This window comes from Mesocricetus auratus, unplaced genomic scaffold, assembly GCF_017639785.1.
Source record: "Mesocricetus auratus isolate SY011 unplaced genomic scaffold, BCM_Maur_2.0 Super-Scaffold_100031, whole genome shotgun sequence".
Classification (NCBI taxonomy): domain Eukaryota; kingdom Metazoa; phylum Chordata; class Mammalia; order Rodentia; family Cricetidae; genus Mesocricetus; species Mesocricetus auratus.
Window position 1 is genome coordinate 13,548,659 of NW_024429212.1, and position 22,277 is coordinate 13,570,935.

At 48.2% G+C, this 22,277-nt stretch overlaps 1 protein-coding gene and 1 long non-coding RNA gene across 5 annotated transcripts in view; one reads left to right on the plus strand and one right to left on the minus strand.

Moving 5' to 3' along the window:
- The window catches only part of Pdxdc1 (pyridoxal dependent decarboxylase domain containing 1), a 59,000-nt gene extending 56,533 nt beyond the window's left edge, over positions 1 to 2,467 (minus strand). The window contains exon 1 of one of the 4 annotated variants that reach the window (XM_013118626.3): positions 2,258 to 2,467. In XM_013118626.3, the coding sequence (XP_012974080.1) occupies positions 2,258 to 2,281 (24 nt within the window). In that variant the 5' untranslated portion in view covers positions 2,282 to 2,467. The remainder of the gene's footprint in view (positions 1 to 2,257) is intronic. The other 3 variants (XM_040733555.1, XM_013118625.3, XM_013118628.3) reach the window with 3 other exon arrangements.
- Positions 2,468 to 2,504: 37 nt separating this feature from the next.
- Positions 2,505 to 20,927, plus strand: LOC121135163. The gene is made up of 3 exons (XR_005872371.1): positions 2,505 to 2,812; positions 16,060 to 16,124; positions 20,789 to 20,927. It is a non-coding gene; the product is annotated as an uncharacterized LOC121135163 (long non-coding RNA).
- The last annotated feature ends 1,350 nt before the right edge of the window (positions 20,928 to 22,277 follow it).

Consider the following 22,277-nt stretch of genomic DNA (forward strand, 5'->3'; position numbering starts at 1 on the left):
CAGAATACAGAAATTAAGAGCCCAGCCTTTTTCCTCCATGGCAGGGTTTCTCTGTGTAGTCCTGGCTGTCCTAGAACTCGCTCTATAGATCAATCTGGCTTTGAAGTCACAGAGATCTGCCTGTTTCTATCTCCCCAGCGCTTCGATTAAAGGCGTGCGCCGCCACCACCATCCTCTGAGCCCTAATTTTAGAACAAAACTTAGATTTATAATTTTCACACTAGCCCAGGGCAGGGACTTCCAGCCCACATGTTCTGAATTCCTCAAAGTTCAGTGCAATTTAAGTCCCATCCCTTTCGCACGCTGGAGTTTCAGCACATCTTCCATGGTCTTTGGAAGGTTTAAAATATTTTATCATCGCTCAGAAGAATACCATTTACAGCAGGACTCCTATCCACTTTAAGTTTTCAGATACTCTCAGAAGAAAGGTCATCTCAGTTCTTTCAGGGTTCTAATGGAACGGGATAAATAAAGCCTTATTAAGAAACGAGAAACACAGGACATTTTTAAGCATCATTTTGCACTCAACTACTGTAGTTACACACATGACCTCAACCAGTTTTCTCAGCTTCTGCATTGCTGATACTTCTGATATTTGGAACTGTCCTGTGCAAAGAGGATATCCAACAGTATCCTTAGGGTCTTCCTACTCTCTTAAGACATTCTAGGCTAAAACAGCTCCAGAAACTGCCAAATGTCCCCTGGGGAACAAACCTAACCTAGAGTTGAGAATCCCCACTCTTGAGTGAAACTCACGGTATTAAAAAGTAGACACTATGTTAATCAGAAGAACCAAGGGGGAAAAAAAAGCTTCTCCTTGACTGCTTTCTACCGGATTTATGCTAAGGCTGAGGAGCAAGACATGCCGCTGTGTGCACATGGAGACATCTGGCTCAACTTCTACAATTACCACCTTCAGCTCCCCAGTGACAAGTGAACGCAACTACGACAGCTGCTTCTTTGAAACGGGAATTCCAAGCCATGCACGATGGCACACTCCTGCAATCCCAGCAGTTTCCTTGAGGAGGGGGGCAGAGGCAGGAGAATCACTTTTGAAAGTTTGAGGTCAGCCTAGTCTATAGTGAGTTACAGACTAGCTGGGGTTTCTTCACAGGATGGGGAGGAGAAGTGGGGGAGACAGAGAGGAGAGAGGGAGGGTGGTGGTGAAAACACTCGGTTTACATCACATCGGATAAGCAACTTCTCAAGAAGGGGCAGAGAGAAAAGGCTTGGGGGACAGAGTGTCAGGCACTGAAAGCAGGGTCCGTGAAGAAACCCCAGCCAGCACCTGCTCTCGTTTGCCCGGCCTCCCAAAGCGGGAACACTCAGAATCCATTCAACACGCCAGAGCAGTCAGCCAGGTCCATCTAGAGCCTGTTGCCCCGAGGGGTAAACAGGGTAAGACGCTAGTTCCCGTGGGCTTGAGGGTGGCCTGAAGGCTTCTAAAGGTTCTCAGAAAGAGGAACCCAAGTCGTTGTGAGACCAGCTGGGTCTGTCCCCTACCCCAGATGAACTCACCGTTTACGGAATGCCCACCCCTTTCCGGATCCTGGGGTTTCTAGCCCGAGGTTCCCAGACAGCAGCGTGGGAATCACGTGGGGATCTTGTTAAACTCAACAAGCTGCGTCCCCGCCCACCACTGCTTAAGACTAGAGGCTGCAAACCCATTTGTGTGTCTGTGTGTGTGTGCAAATTCATTTGTGTGTGTGCAAACCCATTTGTTAGTGCGTGCATGTGTGTGTTTGTCTGTGTGAGTCTGTGTGTATGTGTGTGTGTGTGTCCGTGTCTGTCTCTGTGTGTGTGTGTGTGTGTGTGTGTGTGTGTGTGTGTGTGTGTGTGTGTGTATGGAGACAGGCTCTTCTGTGTAGCTGTCCTGGAACCCGCTCTGCATATTTTTTACCAGGGTCCCCAGGTGATTCCTACTCCCGCCAAAGTTCCTAATTTCTCTCCCAACTAGGAAAGCACGGTGGCTCTGCAGTGAGCTCCGTGACAACCGGGGCTTCTTCCCGGGCGCCTCCGGGGCCCCACCCGACGGCTCCTGTCATCCCGACAGGGCCGGCGCCGGTTTCCGTCAGGCCCAGCCGCAAGCCGGCTCCGACAGCGCCGGGGCTCGCCTCCCGCAGCCCCTCCGCCCGTGACGTGGCCAGGCCCGGGCTGACAGCCGTCCTCCGGCCCCCGGTCCCCTTCCCCACAGGACACCGGCGCCCGGGAGGCGGAGAGCCCGGGCCGTGGCGGCGCCCGAGCACTCGGTACCGACCTTCTTCTCCAGGGACGCGTCCATGGCTCAGGCGTCCGGCGACGCGGCCGCCGTGCCGGGCTCTACTTCCGCCTCCCGCGGCCCGGAGCGGTTTCCACGCTGGCAGCGCTGACGTCCGCCCGCTCGCTCACCCGCAGCCTGCGGGGCGGAGAGGAGGAGGAGCTGCCCCGCGGCGCGGCCGCCAGGGACCCGGGCGGCTTGGTGAAGCTGGGCGGGGCGAGACCCGTCGGGCTGGCTGGGCGGGGCCTCCCTGGGCTTCCGTAGTCTGACGTCACGCCGGCCGGTCCCAACGCCGCCAGGCGGGCGGGGGTGGTGTGGCCGAGCCTATGGAGCGATCCACAGCCAACCTCGCCAGGGACCCTGTCAGCGGCCACCGAGGCAGAACTACAGCGGTCACCACGCGCCACGCACTGCGGAGGGCAGTGGCGGCTGGGAAGCGCTTTCAGAGTCAGGGCTCCCGAGCGCTCCGCCCTCAACACCCGTCAGGAATGGAATGGTCCATCCGCCCGCGACGCCCGCCCGCCCCCGGCGCATGCGCAGGGCGACGGGCCACGGGTTAGTTTGTGAGGTCGAGCGGTGGGAGCAGGAGCGGGTGCGGGGGCCGGGGGCCGGGGGCCGGGGCCTTTCTGTCAGCTCCTCCCTCGGAGGTCCAGGCGGGGACCAAGCTGAGACCGCTGGTGGGGCGTCCTCCCCCATGTCACAATGATGGCTCGTGGGGGTGGGGGGAGCAGTGATAATGATCTGTCTGCCTGTCTGCCTGTCTGTCTGTCTGTCTGCCTGTCTACCTGTCTGCCTGCCTGCCTGTCTGCCTGTCTGCCTGTCTACCTGTCTGCCTGCCTGCCTGTCTGTCTATCTGTCTGCCTGCCTGCCTGCCTGCCTGTCATCTGCCTGTCTGTCTGTCTGTCTGTCTGCCTGTCTGTCTGCCTGCCTGCCTGTCTGCCTGCCTGTCTGTCTGCCTGCCTGTCTGCCTGCCTGTCTGTCTGCCTGCCTGCCTGTCTGTCTGTCTGCCTGCCTGCCTGCCTGCCTGTCTGTCTGTCTGTCTGCCTCTCTGTCTGCCTGCCTGCCTGCCTGTCTGTCTGTCTGCCTGCCTGCCTGCCTGCCTGCCTGTCTGTCTGCCTGCCTGTGTGCCTGTCTGTGTGCCTGTCTGTCTGTCTGTCTGCCTGCCTGCCTGTCTACCTGTCTGTCTGCCTGTCTGCCTGCCTGCCTGTCTGTCTGTCTGCCTGTCTACCTGTCTGCCTGCCTGCCTGCCTGTCTGTCTATCTGTCTGCCTGCCTGCCTGCCTGTCATCTGCCTGTCTGTCTGTCTGTCTGCCTGCCTGTCTGCCTGTCTGCCTGTCTGCCTGCCTGTCTGCCTGCCTGTCTGTCTGCCTGCCTGTCTGCCTGCCTGTCTGTCTGCCTGCCTGTCTGTCTGCCTGCCTGCCTGTCTGTCTGCCTGTCTGTCTGCCTGCCTGCCTGTCTGTCTGTCTGCCTGCCTGCCTGTCTGCCTGCCTGCCTGTCTGCCTGCCTGTCTGTCTGCCTGCCTGCCTGTCTGTCTGTCTGCCTGCCTGCCTGCCTGCCTGCCTGTCTGTCTGCCTGCCTGTGTGCCTGTCTGTGTGCCTGTCTGTCTGTCTGTCTGCCTGCCTGCCTGTCTACCTGTCTGTCTGCCTGCCTGCCTGCCTGTCTGCCTGCCTGCCTGTCTGTCTGTCTGCTGCCTGCCTGTCTGTCTGTCTGCCTGCCTGCCTGTCTGCCTGTCTACCTGTCTGTCTGCCTGCCTGTCTGCCTGCCTGCCTGCCTGCCTGCCTGTCTGTCTGTCTGTCTGTCTGCTGCCTGCCTGTCTGCCTGCCTGCCTGCCTGTCTGTCTGCCTGCCTGTGTGCCTGTCTGTCTGTCTGTCTGCCTGCCTGCCTGTCTGCCTGTCTACCTGTCTGTCTGCCTGTCTGCCTGCCTGTCTGCCTGCCTGCCTGCCTGCCTGCCTGTCTGTCTGTCTGCCTGCCTGTCTGCCTGTCTGCCTGCCTGTCTGCCTGCCTGCCTGCCTGCCTGTCTGCCTGTCTGCCTGCCTGTCTGCCTGCCTGCCTGCCTGCCTGTCTGTCTGTCTGCCTGCCTGTCTGCCTGCCTGCCTGCCTGCCTGTCTGTCTGTCTGCCTGCCTGTCTGCCTGTCTGCCTGCCTGCCTGCCTGCCTGTCTGCCTGTCTGCCTGCCTGTCTGCCTGCCTGCCTGCCTGCCTGTCTGTCTGTCTGCCTGCCTGTCTGCCTGCCTGCCTGCCTGTCTGTCTGTCTGCCTGCCTGTCTGCCTGTCTGTCTGCCTGCCTGTCTGTCTGTCTGCCTGTCTGTCTGCCTGCCTGTCTGCCTGTCTGTCTGTCTGCCTGCCTGCCTGTCTGTCTGCCTGCCTGCCTGCCTGTCTGTCTGCCTGCCTGTGTGCCTGTCTGTCTGTCTGTCTGCCTGCCTGCCTGTCTGCCTGTCTACCTGTCTGTCTGCCTGTCTGCCTGCCTGTCTGCCTGCCTGCCTGCCTGTCTGTCTGCCTGTCTGTCTGTCTGTCTGTCTGCTGCCTCTGCGTCGTGTGCCACGCCAGCCTGGGAGGTGGGGATCGCTGTTTTCCATGTCAGGGGTGCTGTCCCGCTGCACTCCCACTAGGTGTTGAAGAGAGTAGCAGCCCGCAGGATTTGTTTCCCTCCCTCGCTCCGACTGCTGGAGGGTCCGCCGTTGTGGTCACTCGTGGCCAGAGTACTGATGGTGACTCAAAAAGCCACAAAGCTCCCCTACCCTCTTCCTGTCTTTACGCCGTTGCCTCTCAAGCCTGGGCCATCGGGCAGTGTAATTAATATCTGTCTGCTCCGGGTCTTGGCTTTGCATTCTCGATAGCTGGCCGGCTTGTGTTAATAAACGTGTCTCCTAGCAAAGGAAGTCATATGTATTGCTCTAGAGTGGGAAAACCAGTGACTTGACAAAGAACCGTGTAAAAAAAAAAAAAACAAAGTGGGGGGGTGATAGGGTATGGTCTTCTGTGTCTGTCTGTCTTACTGGTTGGTAAATAAAGCACGGTTGGCCAATAGGGAAGCCAGATGGGTGGGAGGAGGAGTCGAGGAGGATTCTGGGAAATGCAGTCAGGAGTAGGGAGTCACCATGCGATTCTGGGAAGAGAGGACGCCTCAGGATGGCATCCTCGGAAAGACAAGTTCTTGTAAAAGTATATAGATTAGCAGTTATGAGTTAATAATTAAGTCAGAGCTAGCCAATAAGAAACCATAGCAAACGGCCAACAGCTTAATAATTAATGTAGCGTCCTGACACAGCTCTGGGACCAGGCTGGGGGGAAGAGTGCTTGTTACAGGGGAGGGGGGGATGATGAAATGGTACCCCTGAAACACTGAAAATTGAATATGCTCCTGCTTGAGTAAAACAATGTGTTAGGAAATTTTTCCAACTGTTTAGAAAAGTCGAAAGAATTGCAGTGAGCAATTGTGCCCACTAGCTATATTACCCAGTTACCATTTATTTTCTGATACTTGTTTTGATCACATATGTATTCAGATAACCATCCATCAATATATATGTTGATATATTACACCTCAATATTATTAAAGACTCAACTTGCCGGGAGGTGGTGGCACACGCCTTTAATCCCAGCACTCGGGAGGCAGAGGCAGGCAGATCTCTGTGAGTTCGAGACCAGCCTGGTCTACAGTGCGAGTTCCAGGACAGGCTCTAAAAAAACAATACAGAGAAACCTGCCTCAAAAAATCAAAAAGAAAAAAAAGAAAGAGAGAGAGACTCAACTTTTAGACGAGGCGCAAGGATTCCCCCAAGAATTGAAGGCCAGTCTAGGATACATATGGAACTCCAAACCAGTCATAGCTACTTAATGACAAACCTGTCTCCAGACAAAACAGAACTAAGGGGCCAGCTAGAAAAGGTGGTTGCAACTGACCACCCAAGTTTGATCCCTGAAACCTATATGATGGATGGGGAGAACCAACTTATCTCATGCAAGTTATCCTCTGACTTGCATGTGGCTGTCCACACACTAAATATTAAAAACAAAAAAAATATTTTAAAAAAAGCAGCTCATAGGCTATAGAGATGGCCACTAAACCTGGACTTGAATTTGATCCCTGGGACTCACGTGGTGGAAAGAAAACCAACTGTGGAGTTGTCCTCTGACCTCTGTCTTGGGACAGTGACACACACACACACACACACACACACACACACACACACACACACACACACACGGAATAAAGATGTAATAAAGATGGGAAAAGGGCTAAGTGAAGACAGCTTTATTATTATTTTTATTATTATTACTACTACTGCTACTCCTGTTGCCAGGGGCTTTATTTGCTTTTGAGACAGAGTCTTACTATGTATCCCTGGCTGGCCTCAAACTCACAGCACTCTTCCTGCCTCAGCCTCTCAACTGCTGGGATTACAGGCATGTGCCACCATGCTCAGCTATATAGAGCCTTAAATGTAGTATTTAGACATAAAGAAACCCCAAGAGAAAAAAAAAAACAAAATCAGGATTCAAATGTGATAGGAGTGATAGTGTAAATGATGACAAAACCCTCAGTAGTTTCTAAATTAACACATCTGGCAGTTCTAGTGAACATCTGTAATCCCAGCAATTTGGAGTTAGGAGCAGGAGGATTAGAAATTTAAGGACGGTATCATCTTTGTAGTAGGTTCAAGGCAAGCCTCGGCTACAATGAAACACTATCTCAAAAGTGGGGAGGCACAAATTCGATGACCTGAATTTGGTGTAGGCCACACTCACACCTGTAATCCCAGCATCTCTGTGGTGAGGCAGGAGGCAGAGACAAGAGAATCCACCAGTAGCTTGTGGTCCAGCCATCCTCGAGTACTGAAAGCCCCAGCAGGAAAAAACACAAGAAACCCTGCCTCAACAAAGCAGAAGGCAAGAAATGACTCCTAACAGTGTTCTATGCATATCGTGGCACAGGTGTGTCCCTCCACAACATAAATAAGTGATTAAAAAGATAGATTCCAACATTTAGAGAAGCACACTGGCCAGTTTTAGAGATTACAGCAGTAACCTAGAGGTAGCAACCCTGAGAGTGCTTATGTCTTGGCTTGCTTCCTTAGGAGCTAATACAGTTTTTAAAGAAATGAAAGCCAAAAACAACCCCCATGTTTTATTGTTACAATACAGGTAAAAGAAATGAATTATCATTCAGGCATATTCTCTCCTGTCTTTTCCTAGCACAAAAGTCCTACCAGACTGGGGTAAGAGAATTGTGATTCTGGTTTAGAGTGAGGGTTTGTTTCAAAACAAAACAAAACAAAGCAAACAAACAAAAAAGCTTGGTGAAGGGGTGCCTGCCTATAATCCTAGCTTTGGGCTGGTAGAAACCAGAGGATCAGGGGTTTGAGACCATCTTAGCTATGTGTGAGTCCTGGGCAGCCTGTTTCTTTACATACATACAGCATGCCTGTGTGTGTAATTTTGTCACAGCGATGGCAATTCAATTCTTTGTTTGATTTTGTTTGACAGAGTGTTAAGCGCCCAGAACTTTACCTGTATTTTAACAATAAAGCATGGGGGTTGTTTTTGTTTTTGTTTTTTCATTTCTTTAAAAACTGTATTAGCTCGAGCCAGGCAGTGGTGGCGCACACCTTTAATCCCAGCACTCGGGAGGCAGAGGCAGGCGGATCTCTGTGAGTTCGAGGCCGGGCTGGACCGACAGCCTCCAAAACAATACAGAGAAACCCTGTCTCGTAAAAACAAAAACAAAAAACAAAAAAAAAACTGTATTAGCTCCTAAGACATGAGCACTCTCAGGGTTGCTACCTCTAGGTTAGAGTTGTCATCTCTAAAATTGTTCAGTATGCTTTTTTGGGGGGGGGAAGAGACAAATAATCTAGATCTCTTAAAAACTAAGTAATGACAGAGGGTTGGAGAGTTAATATACCCTTGAGCTAAAACTCTAAAGGTATACTGCTGTACTTGCAAACTATAGGCCAGTTACTTCCTGTGGTCCTTATGAACAGATACCCAGGAAAAGCAATTGCTAGATCAGTGTCTGCAAAGCACGTAGCAGGAGGTCAGTGTCTGCATGGCACATAGCAGGAGGTCAATGTCTGCATGGCACATAGCGGGAGGTCAGTGTCTGCATGGCACGTAGCGGGAGGTCAGCGTCTGCATGGCACGTAGCGGGAGGTCAGCGTCTGCATGGCACGTAGCGGGAGGTCAGCGTCTGCATGGCACGTAGCGGGAGGTCAGCGTCTGCATGGCACGTAGCGGGAGGTCAGCGTCTGCATGGCACGTAGCGGGAGGTCAGCGTCTGCATGGCACGTAGCGGGAGGTCAGCGTCTGCATGGCACGTAGCGGGAGGTCAGCGTCTGCATGGCACGTAGCGGGAGGTCAGCGTCTGCATGGCACGTAGCGGGAGGTCAGCGTCTGCATGGCACGTAGCGGGAGGTCAGCGTCTGCATGGCACATAGCGGGAGGTCAGCGTCTGCATGGCACATAGCGGGAGGTCAGTGTCTGCATGGCACGTAGCGGGAGGTCAATGTCTGCATGGCACGTAGCGGGAGGTCAATGTCTGCATGGCACATAGCGGGAGGTCAGTGTCTGCATGGCACATAGCGGGAGGTCAATGTCTGCATGGCACATAGCGGGAGGTCAATGTCTGCATGGCACGTAGCGGGAGGTCAGCGTCTGCATGGCACATAGCAGGAGGTCAATGTCTGCATGGCACATAGCAGGAGGTCAATGTCTGCATGGCACATAGCAGGAGGTCAATGTCTGCATGGCACATAGCGGGAGGTATGCTAATCTGCTCGAGTAAGGACACCACAGCCTGCCTGCTTTCATATTCTCTTTCATTCGAGGTTTCTAGATTTTATATAGACACAGAAAGATCATGTGTGTATGTGTGAGTGTAGAAGTGACAGTGTCTGGGGAACAAAGTAGACTGATAAAAAGTGGGGGAAGGGGAAAGGGTACAGAGGGTCCCACAGACCTGTCCACAGCTCACCTAATGGAGGTGATTTCTCAGGTAAGGGTCCCTTCTACCAGATGACACAAACGCAGACCTGTGGGTCAGTGGAGCAGAACAGAAGAGCCAGTCTTACGTGCAGGTGGCTACAGTCATCTGATACTTGGCAAAGATTCCAAAAATACACACTTTGTAACAAATGGTGCTGGGCAAACTGGCTGTCCATACACAGAAGAATGAAATTAGACCCATATGTTAACACCCTGCACAAAAACCAACTCCAAATGAATCAAGTATCAGTGTAAAACCTGAAATATTGAAACAGAAGAAAATGGAGGCTTTTTTTTGTTTTGTTTTTCGAGACAGGGTTTCTCTGTATTGTTTTGGAGGCTGTCCTGGAACTCACTCAGTAGACCAGTCTGGTATCGAACTCACAGAGATCCACCCGCCTCTGCCTCCCAAGTGCTGGGATTAAAGGCGTGCGCTACCAACGCCCGAAGAAAATGGAGGCTTTAATCTACAACATATGGGTACAGGAAATGACTTTCTGAATAGGGCTGACCCCATTTGCTCAGGAGTTAAGGTCAACAATTGGTCATCATAAAAATAAAAGGCTTTAGTACAGGCTCTCTGTATGTGATATTGGTTTTGAACAGATGGTGATTCCACAAGACCCCAAGAAACATTGTAGCTTTCCCGTTTAAGTAGGGGCTTATGGAGGTCATGTGATTAATGGTGTTTTGGTTGAAGTCTGACTCATCATGGGTCCAGTGGGTCCTGGAGAATTCATCCTCTGGTTACTTCTCCAGTTCCAGAATGTATACTCACAGATTGGCAAAATTCCCACATTGGTTCCCTGACCTGTGGAGTGAGAACTATTGTGGTTGGAAAGGCCAAATGGAAGTCTTGAAGTTGCCTCTGCCAAGTCAAATAGTGAACCCAAAACAATAATGCATCCGTTGGGGAAGTGTGGAAAGCGCCATCATCAAGGACTTTAAAGATGCAGGGGTAGTGGTTCCCACATCTCTCTTTAGCTGTCCTACCTGGCCAGTTCGGAAGATGGTGGATAGTGGAGAGTGACAGGTGACAACTCAAGACTTAAACAAGCCAGGACCGATTGAAGATGCTGCATCAGATGTGGTGTCCTTACTCGAGCAGATTAGCACATCTCCTGCTACGTGCTACGCAGCTATTGATCTAGCAATTGCTTTTCCTGCGTATCTGTTCATAAGGACCACAGGAAGTTTACCTCAAGGGTATATCGACCCTCCAGCCCTCTGTCGTTACTTAGTTTTTTTTGTTTGTTTTTGTTTTTTTGGTTTTTTTTGTTTTTGGTTTTTCGAGACAGGGTTTCTCTGTGGCTTTGGAGGCTGTCCTGGAACTAGCTCTTGTAGACCAGGCTGGCCTCGAACTCACAGAGATCCACCTGCCTCTGCCTCCCGAGTGCTGGGATTAAAGGCATGCGCCACCAATGCCCGGCTAGTTTTTAAGGGCTCTTGATTATCTGTCTCTTCCAAAAAGAATCACGCTGATGCACTATATTGATGACACTATGCATATTGGACCAAGGGAGCAGGAGGTAGCAATCACTGTGGACTTGTTGGAAAGGGGCATATGCATCAGAGCATGGGAATTAAACAGAATTCAAGGCCTTATTTGGATCTCCACATCATATTCCTCACTTCATTGTTACTCTGGCCAGAATACCAAGCAACTCGGAAAGCTGCCATCTTGGTGCTGGGAGTTGAACTCAGGACTTCTGAAAGAGCAACCAGAGCTCTTAACTACAGGCAGGGTTTTATATAGCCCGGACTGGTCTTGGCTTCCCTATGTAGCTGAGGATGACTTTGAGCTCTGGATTCCCCTCCCTCCATCTGGAATTACGGATGGGTAGCATCATGCCCAACTTTTCTTTCTAAGATTATTTTATATGCTCTGCTCCATGAGTTTTGGACAAAAGAATGACATTTTGAACTTCCCAAAAGACCGTCTGTCCCAGGTGATGAAACACCCTCACAAAAGTTTATTTTAGCTTACAATTCCAGATTGCAATCCATAACTGTGGAGATTAGGGAGCAGGGACTTAGAGCAAATGGTCACATCAAATCCCAGGTCAAGAGAAGAGAGAGGGGGCTAGAGAGTGGCTCCTAGTTAAGAGCACTTGCTGCTTTTTCAGAAGATCTGGGTTTCATTCCCAGAACCCACAAGGTGGTTCACAACCACCCATAACTCCAGTTCCAGGAAATCCAGAAGGCAGACATGACATGTGGTACACATAAAAGCACACTTGCAAAACATTCATACACATAAAGTAAAGTAAATCTAAATATCTTTAAGAGAAGAGAGAGAATGAATACACATGGTTCTCTTTCTCTACTCTTAAACAGTCCAGGACCCAAACATAGGAATGGTTTCAGCCATAGTAGGCAGGCCTTCTCACTTCGATTAATGTAATTAGTGCCACAGATGTGCCCATAGGCCAACCTGATCTAGACAGTTCTTCACTGAGATTATTTCCCCAGGCCACTCTAAATTGTGTTGACTATTGAAACCATCACACTGTCTAATAGAGGGCTTTATTTGGTAAAGAGCAGATACACAATGCCTATCATGACTAAGGATACACTTCTGTAATCCCATCTCTTAGGAGACTGAGAAAGAGGACCAGAAATTCAAGGTCATCTTCAGCTATGTGATGAGTTCAAGACTATCCTGAGGGCTAGAGAGGTAGCTCAGGAGTTGGGAGTAGTGGCTAGTCTTCCTAGAGGTCCTGAGTTCAATTCCCAACAATCACATGATGGCTCACAACCATCTGTAATGAGATCTGGTGCCCCCTTCTGGCCTGCAGGGATACATGCAGACAGAACAGTGTATACATAATAAATCTTTTTTTTTTAAAAGGCTATCCTGAGCTACACGAACTCTGTCTAGAACCAAACTACATTATCCCTCTATTTAGAATTGATCCAAATGAGACTGTCATTTACTTGGACAGCAAAACAGCCCTCAGAAAAGCCATTTGTTCCAAAGTCTTTAATAATTATTAAACAGTATAAAGGCTACTTAAACATTCAGATCAGTACGATGGCCCCTTTGATAACTGCCTACTTTTAAACTTGAGTGATGGGCATGTCCTTCTATATATGTGTCTCTTATTGGTTGATGAATAAAACACTATTGGGCCAATGGCCAATGAGGCAGGAAGATAGGCAGGACTAGGAGAGGAGGAGAAGTCTGGGAAAGGCAGGCAGGAGAGCCAGCCAGACGAGTCACAACGTAGCAGCCAAAGGAGTTGTAGGCCTGGCATTCTCTGGTAAGCCGAGACCATGTGGAAATACATAGATAGTGGTGGTTATGGGTTAATAATTAAGACAGAGCTGCCAATAAGAAGCCCAACCCATTGGCCAACAGTCTCATAATTAATATATAATTACAATATAGCGTCTGTGTGTTCATTTGGGGCATGGAAGCTGTGAAATCAGGCAGGAAATCCTATAACACTTGAGGGTGTCTCATGTTAAACTCTCATAAACTTTGTCTTCTATACTATGTACCTCGGCTGAATTCACATGATGGTGGTCACCAGGACCAGGGAAGAGAAGAGAGCAGAGAGCAAGCTTCTGGTAACAAGATGAATTTTTAATAATTTATTTAAATTTCATTTATGTGCATTGGTGTGAAGGTGTCAGATCCCCTGGAACTGGAGTTACAGACAGTTGTGAGCTGCCGTATGGGTGCTGAGAATTGAACCCAGGTCCTCTGGAAGATGTCTTCAGGAGAACACATCTTGTCTGAAGGCAGTTTTGGCTTAATCAGTGATGAAGCCTCTTGACTCCCAGGAAGGGTACACTAGACCAGGGGCTGAGGGGCTTCCTTTCCTTCCTACTTCCTACGCCTCCTAACTTTCCACCTTTCTATCCCGCCTTGGAACCTCAGAGCAACGGCTCATCAAATCCAGCCTGCCCTGCTCACAGTGTGGCATGTCCAGCTGAACCTACAAGTTCTGCAGAAAGTGTACAGCCCAGAGCCTGAGCATGCACCTAGGAGGCTTGAAGCTCTAGGATCCGTGCCTGCCGGGTGAAAAGAACACTTGATTCACAAGGTAGCCCAATGTTAGAAGGCCACAGACTCAGATATAAGTGTTCATCAATACACACAGGGCACAGATGCAGGGCAGCGGAAGTGGAGAAGGGTGACTGGAGGCAGGGAAGAGTGGAGGGTCTGTGGTCTCTACATATGTGGTCGACCTGGCTGGCTCTCCATGATTTATGTTCAGAGAGCATGAGGATCTGGGCTGTGAGTCCCAACAGGTAAAATCAGTGTCAGGCAGCACACACCCCAGCACTGGAGGTATGTGTGGGGGAAGACAGAGTGATCCCAGCAGCTAGCTGACCTGCCATCTATCTAGCTGGTCATAGCCTCCAGGTTTCATAGGAGAGCTTTTCTAAAAAAACAAGGTGGAAGCTAGGCATGGTGGTACAAACCTTTATTCCCAACCATCAGGAGGCAAAGGCAAGATGTCCTGAGTTCCAGGCCAGCCTGGCCTACATAGAAAATTTCAGACCAGCCAATAGGCAAGCTTGTCCTCACACCTGCACACATGTAACAAACAAGGACACACAAGAGGCAGAGGAAAATGGCATCCTGTAGAGTGCAGCCTTCCCACCAGCCTGGTTCCAGAGCCGCATCAGTCCCAAATGAACACACAGGAGGCTATATTAATTATAAAGCTGTTGGCCGTTTGCTTGGTTTCTTACTGGCTAGCTCTGACTTAAGTATTTACCCCATAATTGCTAATCTAAGTATCTCTCTTACCGTAGAAAAGGGTCCAGACCTCTTATTCCTATGGTGACTACATCATGACTGCCTGTGTCTCTCTTTCCCAGAATCCTCCTCGACTCCTAGTCCCACCTATCGTGCTTCCCTATTGGCCGACAGTGCTTTATTGACATATACACAGGACTTCGCCATCAGTGCCCTTGTCATGTTCTGATGGCATTTGATGGTACTTGGTGTGTTATAAGTATGGATTGGGGTTCAAAGGTACCACCTTGGATTGCCAGGCACTGGTGTCCCTGAACAGAGAGTCGGGCCGATGTCATCCACTCGTGAGAGAAGCAATTTCGAGAGTGGGAAATAGACCAAGGTTGGAAAGGCCCGAGGCTCGGTGACAGACGCTGGACCAGGATGACCATGATTCTCTGCAGATCATTTGTATAGCACCTGCCTTTCCTTGTTTGTACTCTGGGATTTCTCCTTTAAGAAAACATTTATTAATCTATTTTGGTAGGGGGTTACGGGTGCCAGTGTGGAAGCTCGTCATATGTGCCCCACCTGGGTGGCAAGCGTCTTTACCCACTGGGAAATCTTGTCAGCCTCTGTCCCTTCCATGTGGCCCTTGGTCAGGGTTCCCAGTGTTTCCCTCTGACATATACTAACATTCCTTCTGTCTTCCTCCCTCCCTGGTCTGTTTTCACAAAGAGTCACTCTTAGGACACACTTGAGGCCCAAGCAAAGGTGTGGTGGTTTCCGTTAGTTTGACATGGACAAAGGTGGCCTCTACGTTCTTAAAGCAACTTCGGCAGCCATTGCCAGCTGGGCCCACATCAGAGGCTTGTCTATAGCAAGGCCAGCAGGAGTGTTTTGCAGGGGTGTAGCTCCTGGGTCAGAGGTGTCTGTACTGCTTGGCTTTGGGACTTATGTCATGGCTACAAGTGGAGCTGGAGAGATCATTCAGCTCTCTTGAGGGGTGACCTTTGGTCTCAATGACTTCTGGGCATAACAGTCTTTCTATTGTCGAGATTAACAAAAGAGGTTATGTCTTAGACACTGTGGCCCAGTGGGTGGTTTTCTTAAACTCTAATTCATTTATACAAAATGAAGTAATAACAGCATCATTGTAATCATCTAAATGCTTTTTTAATGTTATCCAAGGTTGTAAATAGAAGTTCTGTTCCCACATCAGTGCTTACTTCTCACGGAGAGAGTTCCTAAGAAACTCCCCTTTTACATTTCACTGGGTCTCTGGGGTCCCAACCATCCTCTACCCTCAATGGAACTTAATGGCAGATGAATGTGTCCCTTTATTACTGCCAGAGGGCTCCGAAAGCACAGATTATAGAACACCATGTAATGAAGTCATTGATCTTGAAACATCTTTAATTTGAAAGTAATATGGGTCTTCTAACATTTATTTGATTGATAAATTGTCACTACTGAATTTCTTAATGGCTTTTAAAAATATTTTATGTATTTGTTGTGTATACAGTCTTCTGTCTGCAGGCCAGCGGAAGGCACCAGATCTCATTCAAGGTGGTTGTGAGCCACCATGTGGTTGCCGGGGATTGAACTCAGGACCTCTGGAAGGACAGCCGGTGCTCTTAACCACTGACCCGTCTCTCCAGCCCCCAGAATGTTTTAATGGCTTTTAAGCAGAGGCAAACATACAGTGACATAGGCATGTCCACCAGAGACATCTGAGTATTCATTTCCCTTTCTTTCAACTCCCATCAAGTCGATCCGGTTGACCTGCATGATAAAGAGCACCCAGGTGTTGGCAGATGTCTGTCTTTCCAGGTCGTTACCAATCCCTGAATTTGCTGAGTATCTATGGCCAGTGATGAATCAGTGCAGGAAACTGGCCCACACGTTAGCGATTCCCAACAAACATTCATCCCATTCCTCTATGGTTTGCCAGATTTACCAAAAGAGATAAAAATACAGTGTATCCAGCTAATGTTACACTTTGGACAAAGAGACCTTTAGTGTAAATATGCACAATATTTCTTTTATGACAAAAAACTATTTGATATTTAAAGTTAACTTGACAACCTCACTTTTCTCTGACAACCGGTGCCTCTTCCACGTGGCAGTCCCCACGTCCCTTTCTAAGACCTGAAGTTTGGGGAGAGGAGAGCTGGCCCACTGGGTGATTCAGGTAAGCATTGTTTTATTTCCATGAGTTTATGCGGTTTCTGCAGTTCGTGTTGTTGAATTCTAACTTTAAGCCACAGAAGGCCTATAAGATACATGGGTTTATTCCAATTTTTTGTATTTGTTGATGTTTGCTTTGTTACTGAGTATGTGGCCAATTTTAGAGAAGGTTCTGTGGGGTGCTGAGAAGAAGGTATATTCTTTCATGTTTTGGTGTCTGTTAGGCTCGTTTGAGTCATAACATCTGTTAGTTCCCTTATTCTCTGTTAAGTTTCTCTCTGGGAGACCTGTGCAGTGGTGAGAGTGGGGTGTTGAAATCGCCCACTATTAGTGTGTGGGGCTTGATGTGTGATTTAAGCTTTAGCAATGTTTCTTTTACAATTGAGGGTGCCCTTGTATTTGGGGGCATAGATGTCCAGAACTGAGACTTCATCTTCGTAGATTTTTCCTGTGATGAATACAAAATGACCTTTTCCATTTGTTTTGACTAATTTTAGTTTGAAGTCTATTTCGTTAGGCATTAGGATAGCTATACCAGCTTGTTTCTCATGTCCATTTGATTGGGAAAATTCCCAACCCTTTGCTCTGAGGTAACTTCTGTCTTTGACATTGAGGCATATTTCTTTTTTTTTTTTTCTAGGCATGTTTCTTGTATGCAGCAGAAGGATGGATTCTATTTTCATATCCAATCTGTTAGCCTGTGTCTTTTTTTTTTTTTTGGTTTTTCGAGACAGGGTTTCTCTGTAGCTTTGGAGGCTGTCCTGGAACTCACTTTGTAGACCAGGCTGGCCTCGAACTCACAGAGATCCGCCTGCCTCTGCCTCCCGAGTGCTGGGATTAAAGGCGTGCGCCACCAATGCCCAGCTAGCCTGTGTCTTTTTATAGGGGAATCGAGTCACTGATATTGAGGGATAATAATGACCAATGGCGGGCTGGAGAGATGGCTCAGAGGTTAAGAGCACTGACTGGTCTTCCAGAGGTCCTGAGTTCAATTCTCAGCAACCACATGGTGGTTCATAACCACCTACAATGAGATCTCATACCCTCTTCTGGCATGCATGCCAGAACACTGTATACATAATAAATAAATAAATCTTTTAAAAAATAATAATGATCAGTGGCTTCTAGTTCCTGTTATTTTTGTTTTTGTTGTTGATAGCAGTATTGCCGGTGTGCTCCCCTTCTTAGGGATTTGCTGGTGTGAGATTATCTATCGCCTGTGCTTTTGTGGGTATAGCAAATTTCCCTGAATTGGAGTTTTCTTTTAGTACTTTCTGTAAGGCTGGATTTGTGGATAGGTATTGTTTAAATCTGATTTTGTCATGGAATATCTTGTTTACTCAATCTAAGGTGATTTAAAACTTTGCTGTCTATAGTGGTCTGGGCTAGCATTCATGCCTGACAAGGATCTTCTTGCTTTCATTTTTTCCATTGAGAACTTGCATGTAATTTGATAGGCCTGCCTTTATATGCTTCTTGACCATTTTCCCTGTGCAGATCTTAATGTTCTGTCTTTATTCTGTATGTTTAGTGTTTTGATTATTATGTGGCAAGGGAACTTTTTTTTTGGTCCAGTCTATTTGTTGGTCTGTAAGCTTTTTGTACTTTCACAGGTATGTTTTTATTTAGGTTGGGAAAGTTTTCTTCATGCTTTTTTTGTTGAATATATTTTCTGTGCCTTTGGGATGGACTTCTCCGTCTTCTATCCCAATTATTCTTAGGTTTGGTCTTTTGGTGGTGTCCCAAATTTCCTGGATATTTTGTGTTAAGAATTTGTTGGATTTAACTTTTTTTTTGACCAATGAGTCTACTTTCTCTGTCATATCTTCAACGCCCAAGATTCTGTCTTCCACCTTTTGTATTCTGTTGTTCATGCTTGCATCTGTAGTTCCTGATCATTTACCCAGATTTTCCATTTCCAGAATTCCCTCAGTTTGTGCTTTTTTTACTGCCTCTATTTCAGTGTTCAAGTCTTGAACCGTTTCCTTCACCTGTTTGATTGCTTTTTCTTGGCGTTCTTTAAAGGATTTGCTGGTCTCTTCCCAGTTTTTGTTTGTCTTTTCCTCCGTTTCTTCAAGGGGATTTTTTCATTTCCCCTTTAAGGGCCTCAAACATCTTCATAAAGTTATTTTTAAGGTTGTTTTCTTCTGTTTCATCTATGTTGGGATGTTCAGGTCTTGTTGTTGTGGAACCCCTAGTGCCTGGTGGTGCTGTATTGCTCTTGTGTTGTTGAGTGTATTCTTACCTGTTGTCTACACATCCCCCCCCCCAATCCACACAGGCGGAGCCTGTGCTTCAGGGGCTCCTTTGAAAGCTCCTTCAAGTGCAAGCAGGGCTGAGCCTCCAGTGATTGCTCCTCCAGATGTAGGTGGTGCCAAGGCTCCGATGGTCTCTCCTCTTGGTGTAGGTGGTGCCAAGGCTCCGATGGTCTCTCCTCTAGGTGCTGGCTGTGCCCTGACTCCAGTGATCACTCCTCTAGGTGCAGGTGGGTAAGGTGTGTACCACCCACAGCTGGCCCAGGAGTACTTCTTAAGATAGTTTCTGGAAACCACTGCTGTCAGTGGTTCCGGGCCTCCCACTAGGCCTCTGACACACACCCTCTCTCCTGGTTTACGAGCTGCTCACTTGGTGGTTGGCACACTCTCTGTCCCTGCTTCTGGGCCTCTCTCTTGGCTACTGACACTATCTCTCTTTTCCAGTTTCAGGGCCTCTTGCTCGGCCACTGACTAGTGCATGCATTTAATCCCAGTACTCAGTAGATATCCGTGAGTTTGAGGCTAGCCTGGTCTATAGAGTGAGTTCTGGGACAGCCTCCAAAACAATACAGAGAAAACCTGTCTCGAGAAAAAAAAAAAAAAAAGAGTTTCTGTGGTCATGATGTCTCTTCACAGCAATAAAAAAACCAAACTAAGACAGAAGTTGGCGGGCGTTGGTTGGTGGTGCACGCCTTTTATCCCAGCACTCGGGAGGCAGAGGCAGGCGGATCTCTGTGAGTTCGAGGCTAGGCTGGACCGACAGCCTCCAAAACAGAGAAACCCTGTCTCGTAAAACCAAAAAAAAAAAAAAAAAGACAGAAGTTGGTATTTCTATGATAAGCCTGACCATGTTTTTGTGTGGAGGAATGCAGACTTTGGGATGTTGGATTAGAAAAGCAGCTGAATACTTTAAGTGGGTTTAATGAGCCATACTTGTAGGAACATGGAAGAGAGTGTTGCTGAGGGAGTTTTGGACTGTGGGGTCTGCCTCAAGAGGTTTCAGAGGAGAATGTTAGTATGTCTCCTAGAGATCTTTCTTGTGATATTTTGGTGAAGAGTGTGCCTGCTTTTTGCCCTTGTTCAAAAAAGTCTACCTGAGACTAAAAGGAAGAGATTTGGATTAATTCCACTAGCAGAGGAAATTTCAAAACAGCCTAGTATAGGTTCTGTTATATTGCTATTAGTATTTCTTCTTATGAAGATCTATAGTGAATAGGAGTAAACTGAAAAGTTTATAGAGAGTAAAAGAAAAGTTACAAAATGTACAACTTAAGGAGAAAAGAGACACCAGGAAATGGAATGGAGCTAAGTGTTATGTTCAAGGAGATGGACAGATTAAAGAAAATCCTGATGTTAAATGGAATAAAGGGAGTGGTGACCTTCGGCAAGACCCCACCCAGCAAAACTGCCAACTTGTGAAAAGGAATTGAAGGAAAGCTTGGGTCCAGGCATGTTGTACACAACTTTAATCCCTACGCTCAGGAGACAGAGACAGGAGGATATCTGAGTTCAAGGCCAGCTAAGCTTAGGCAGTGAAGGAAACCATTGAAAACAGGAGGCTAATGAAGATGTAATTGGACGAGAGCATGCTCCAGCCCCAGCAAGCAGCAGAACTTGGAAACTTCAGCCGTGTGGTTCTGGTTTTAGAGTCAAGGATAGAAAAAAAAGAGATTATAGAATCCCCCTCTGCGACTAAGGAAAGCCGCTGAGACCAGGCATGTGTCAGGGGTGTCCCTGTGTGAAGGCCTGGAGAGGCCACTGTGTGAAGCTGTGAAGTTGAAGCTGAACCCTGTGTTGCCATGGAGACCCTGAGATGCTGGAGATGCCAGGAGAGCTCCTAACAGGGAATGGACCCAACCAAGAGAAAGAAGTATGTTTCAGTCAACAAAGCTGAAAGGAGTTGGAGATCTGAAGAGGGTTTTGACGTCAGAAATGGAAATGCAGAGTTTGGAGTTTGCCCAGCTGGTTTTCAGTCTTGATTTGGTCCATTTATTTCTTCATTATGCTCCATTATGCCTCATTTTCCTCCATTTTGGAGTGGTAAGGTATATCCTGTATCATTATATGTTGGGAGTATGTGATCTGACTTTCGATTTGATTTTATAGATTACAGTTAAGAGATTGTATGAATCTCAGAAGACACTGAACTTTCAAACATTGTTGAGACTGTGGGGACTTCAGAAATTGGACTAAATGCATCTTGCATTATGTTCTAGCTACACATCTATGGGGGCCACAGAATGGAATGTTCTGGTTAGAATGGGTATGGCCCCCCATAGACTCAAGTGTTGGAATGCTTGGCTCATAGGGAGTGCCACTGTTAGGAGGCGTGGCCCTGTTGGAGGAAGTGTGTCACTGTGGGGACAGGCGTTGAGGTCTCATATGCTCAAGCTGTGCTCTGTGTGGCCTACAGAGTCTCCTCTGCTGCCTGTGGGTCAAGATGCGGAACTCTCAGCTCCTTCTCCCGCACCGTGTCTGCTTCCCGCCATGACCACATGGGACGAAACCTCTGAAACTGCAAGCCAGCCCCAATGAAGTGTTTTCCTTTAAAAGAGTTGCTGTGAGTATTTGTAATAGCCAGAACTTGGAAGCAACCTAGATGCCCCTCAACCGAAGAGTGGGTAGAGAAAATGTGGGACATTTACACAATGGAGTAGTACTCAGCAGAAAAAAAAAATGGAATCTTGAAATTTGCAGGCAAATGGATGACACTAGAAGAAACCATCCTGAATGAGGTAACGCAGTCACAGAAAGAGAAACATGGCATGTACTCTCTCATATATGGATTTTAGACATAGATCTGGGGAGTGCCAGCCTACAATCCCACGGCCGGAGAGTCTGGGAAACAGAAACTTCATTCAGTGGCTGATGGAAACAGAGGCAGACTCCCACGGCTAAGCACTAAACAGAACTCAAGGAATCCAGTGACAGAGAGGGAGGACTGATGACCAAAGGGATTAAGACTGGGCTGGTTTAACCCCAAGAAACAGCTGACCTGACAAGGGTTAACTCTTGAATCCCAGGCTGATGGAAGAAGAGGCAGACTCCCACGGCTAAGCACTGAGCTGAACTCAAGAAAGCCAATAACAGAGAGGGAGGACAGATGACCAAAGAGGTTAAGACTGGGCTGGTTTAACCCCCCAGAAACAGCTGACCTGACAAGGGTTAACTCTTGAATCCCAGACTGATGCCTGGGAATCCAGCATGGGACTGAACAAGACCCCCTGAATGGGGGTGTCAGTGAGGAGGCCTAGGTAATCTATTGAGCCTTGGGTAGTAGATCAGTATTTATCCCGGGCATACAAATGAACTTTGGACTCCCATCCAACAATGTGAGGTGCACTCTCACCCTGGACTCTTAGGGGAGGGTCTAGGCCCTGCCCTATATGAAATGACAGACTATGGACACCCCCATGGAGGGCCTCACCCTCCCAGGGGAAAGAATATTGGGGGGGTTGGTGGGAGGGCATGGGAGGAGGGGAGGGAAAGGGAGAGGGACCTGAGATTGACATGTGAAGCAACCTTGTTTCTAATTTAAATTTAAATTTAAAAATAAAAATTAAAACAAAACAAAACAAAAAAGAGTTGCTGCAGTGGTGGTGGTTTCTCTTTACTTCAACAGAAACCCAAACTAAAAAATTCCCCAACTTGCCTTTTGGTCTTGGTGTTTCATCACACAATAGAAACTATAATTGGAATAAGTAATAAACAGATATGTTGCTGAGCTAGAAGCTTGCCTAGGTGGGGAAAATCTGGCAGATTCTCTTGGGACCGGTGGCGGAACAATGAGAGCCCTAGAAACGGTTCTGTGGGCAGTGTGGAAACTCAAAACACACGGACACTAGCAGAGTCCCGGGGACTAGAGCAAGGATGAATTCCTTTGTGTGCAATAATACTGAAGA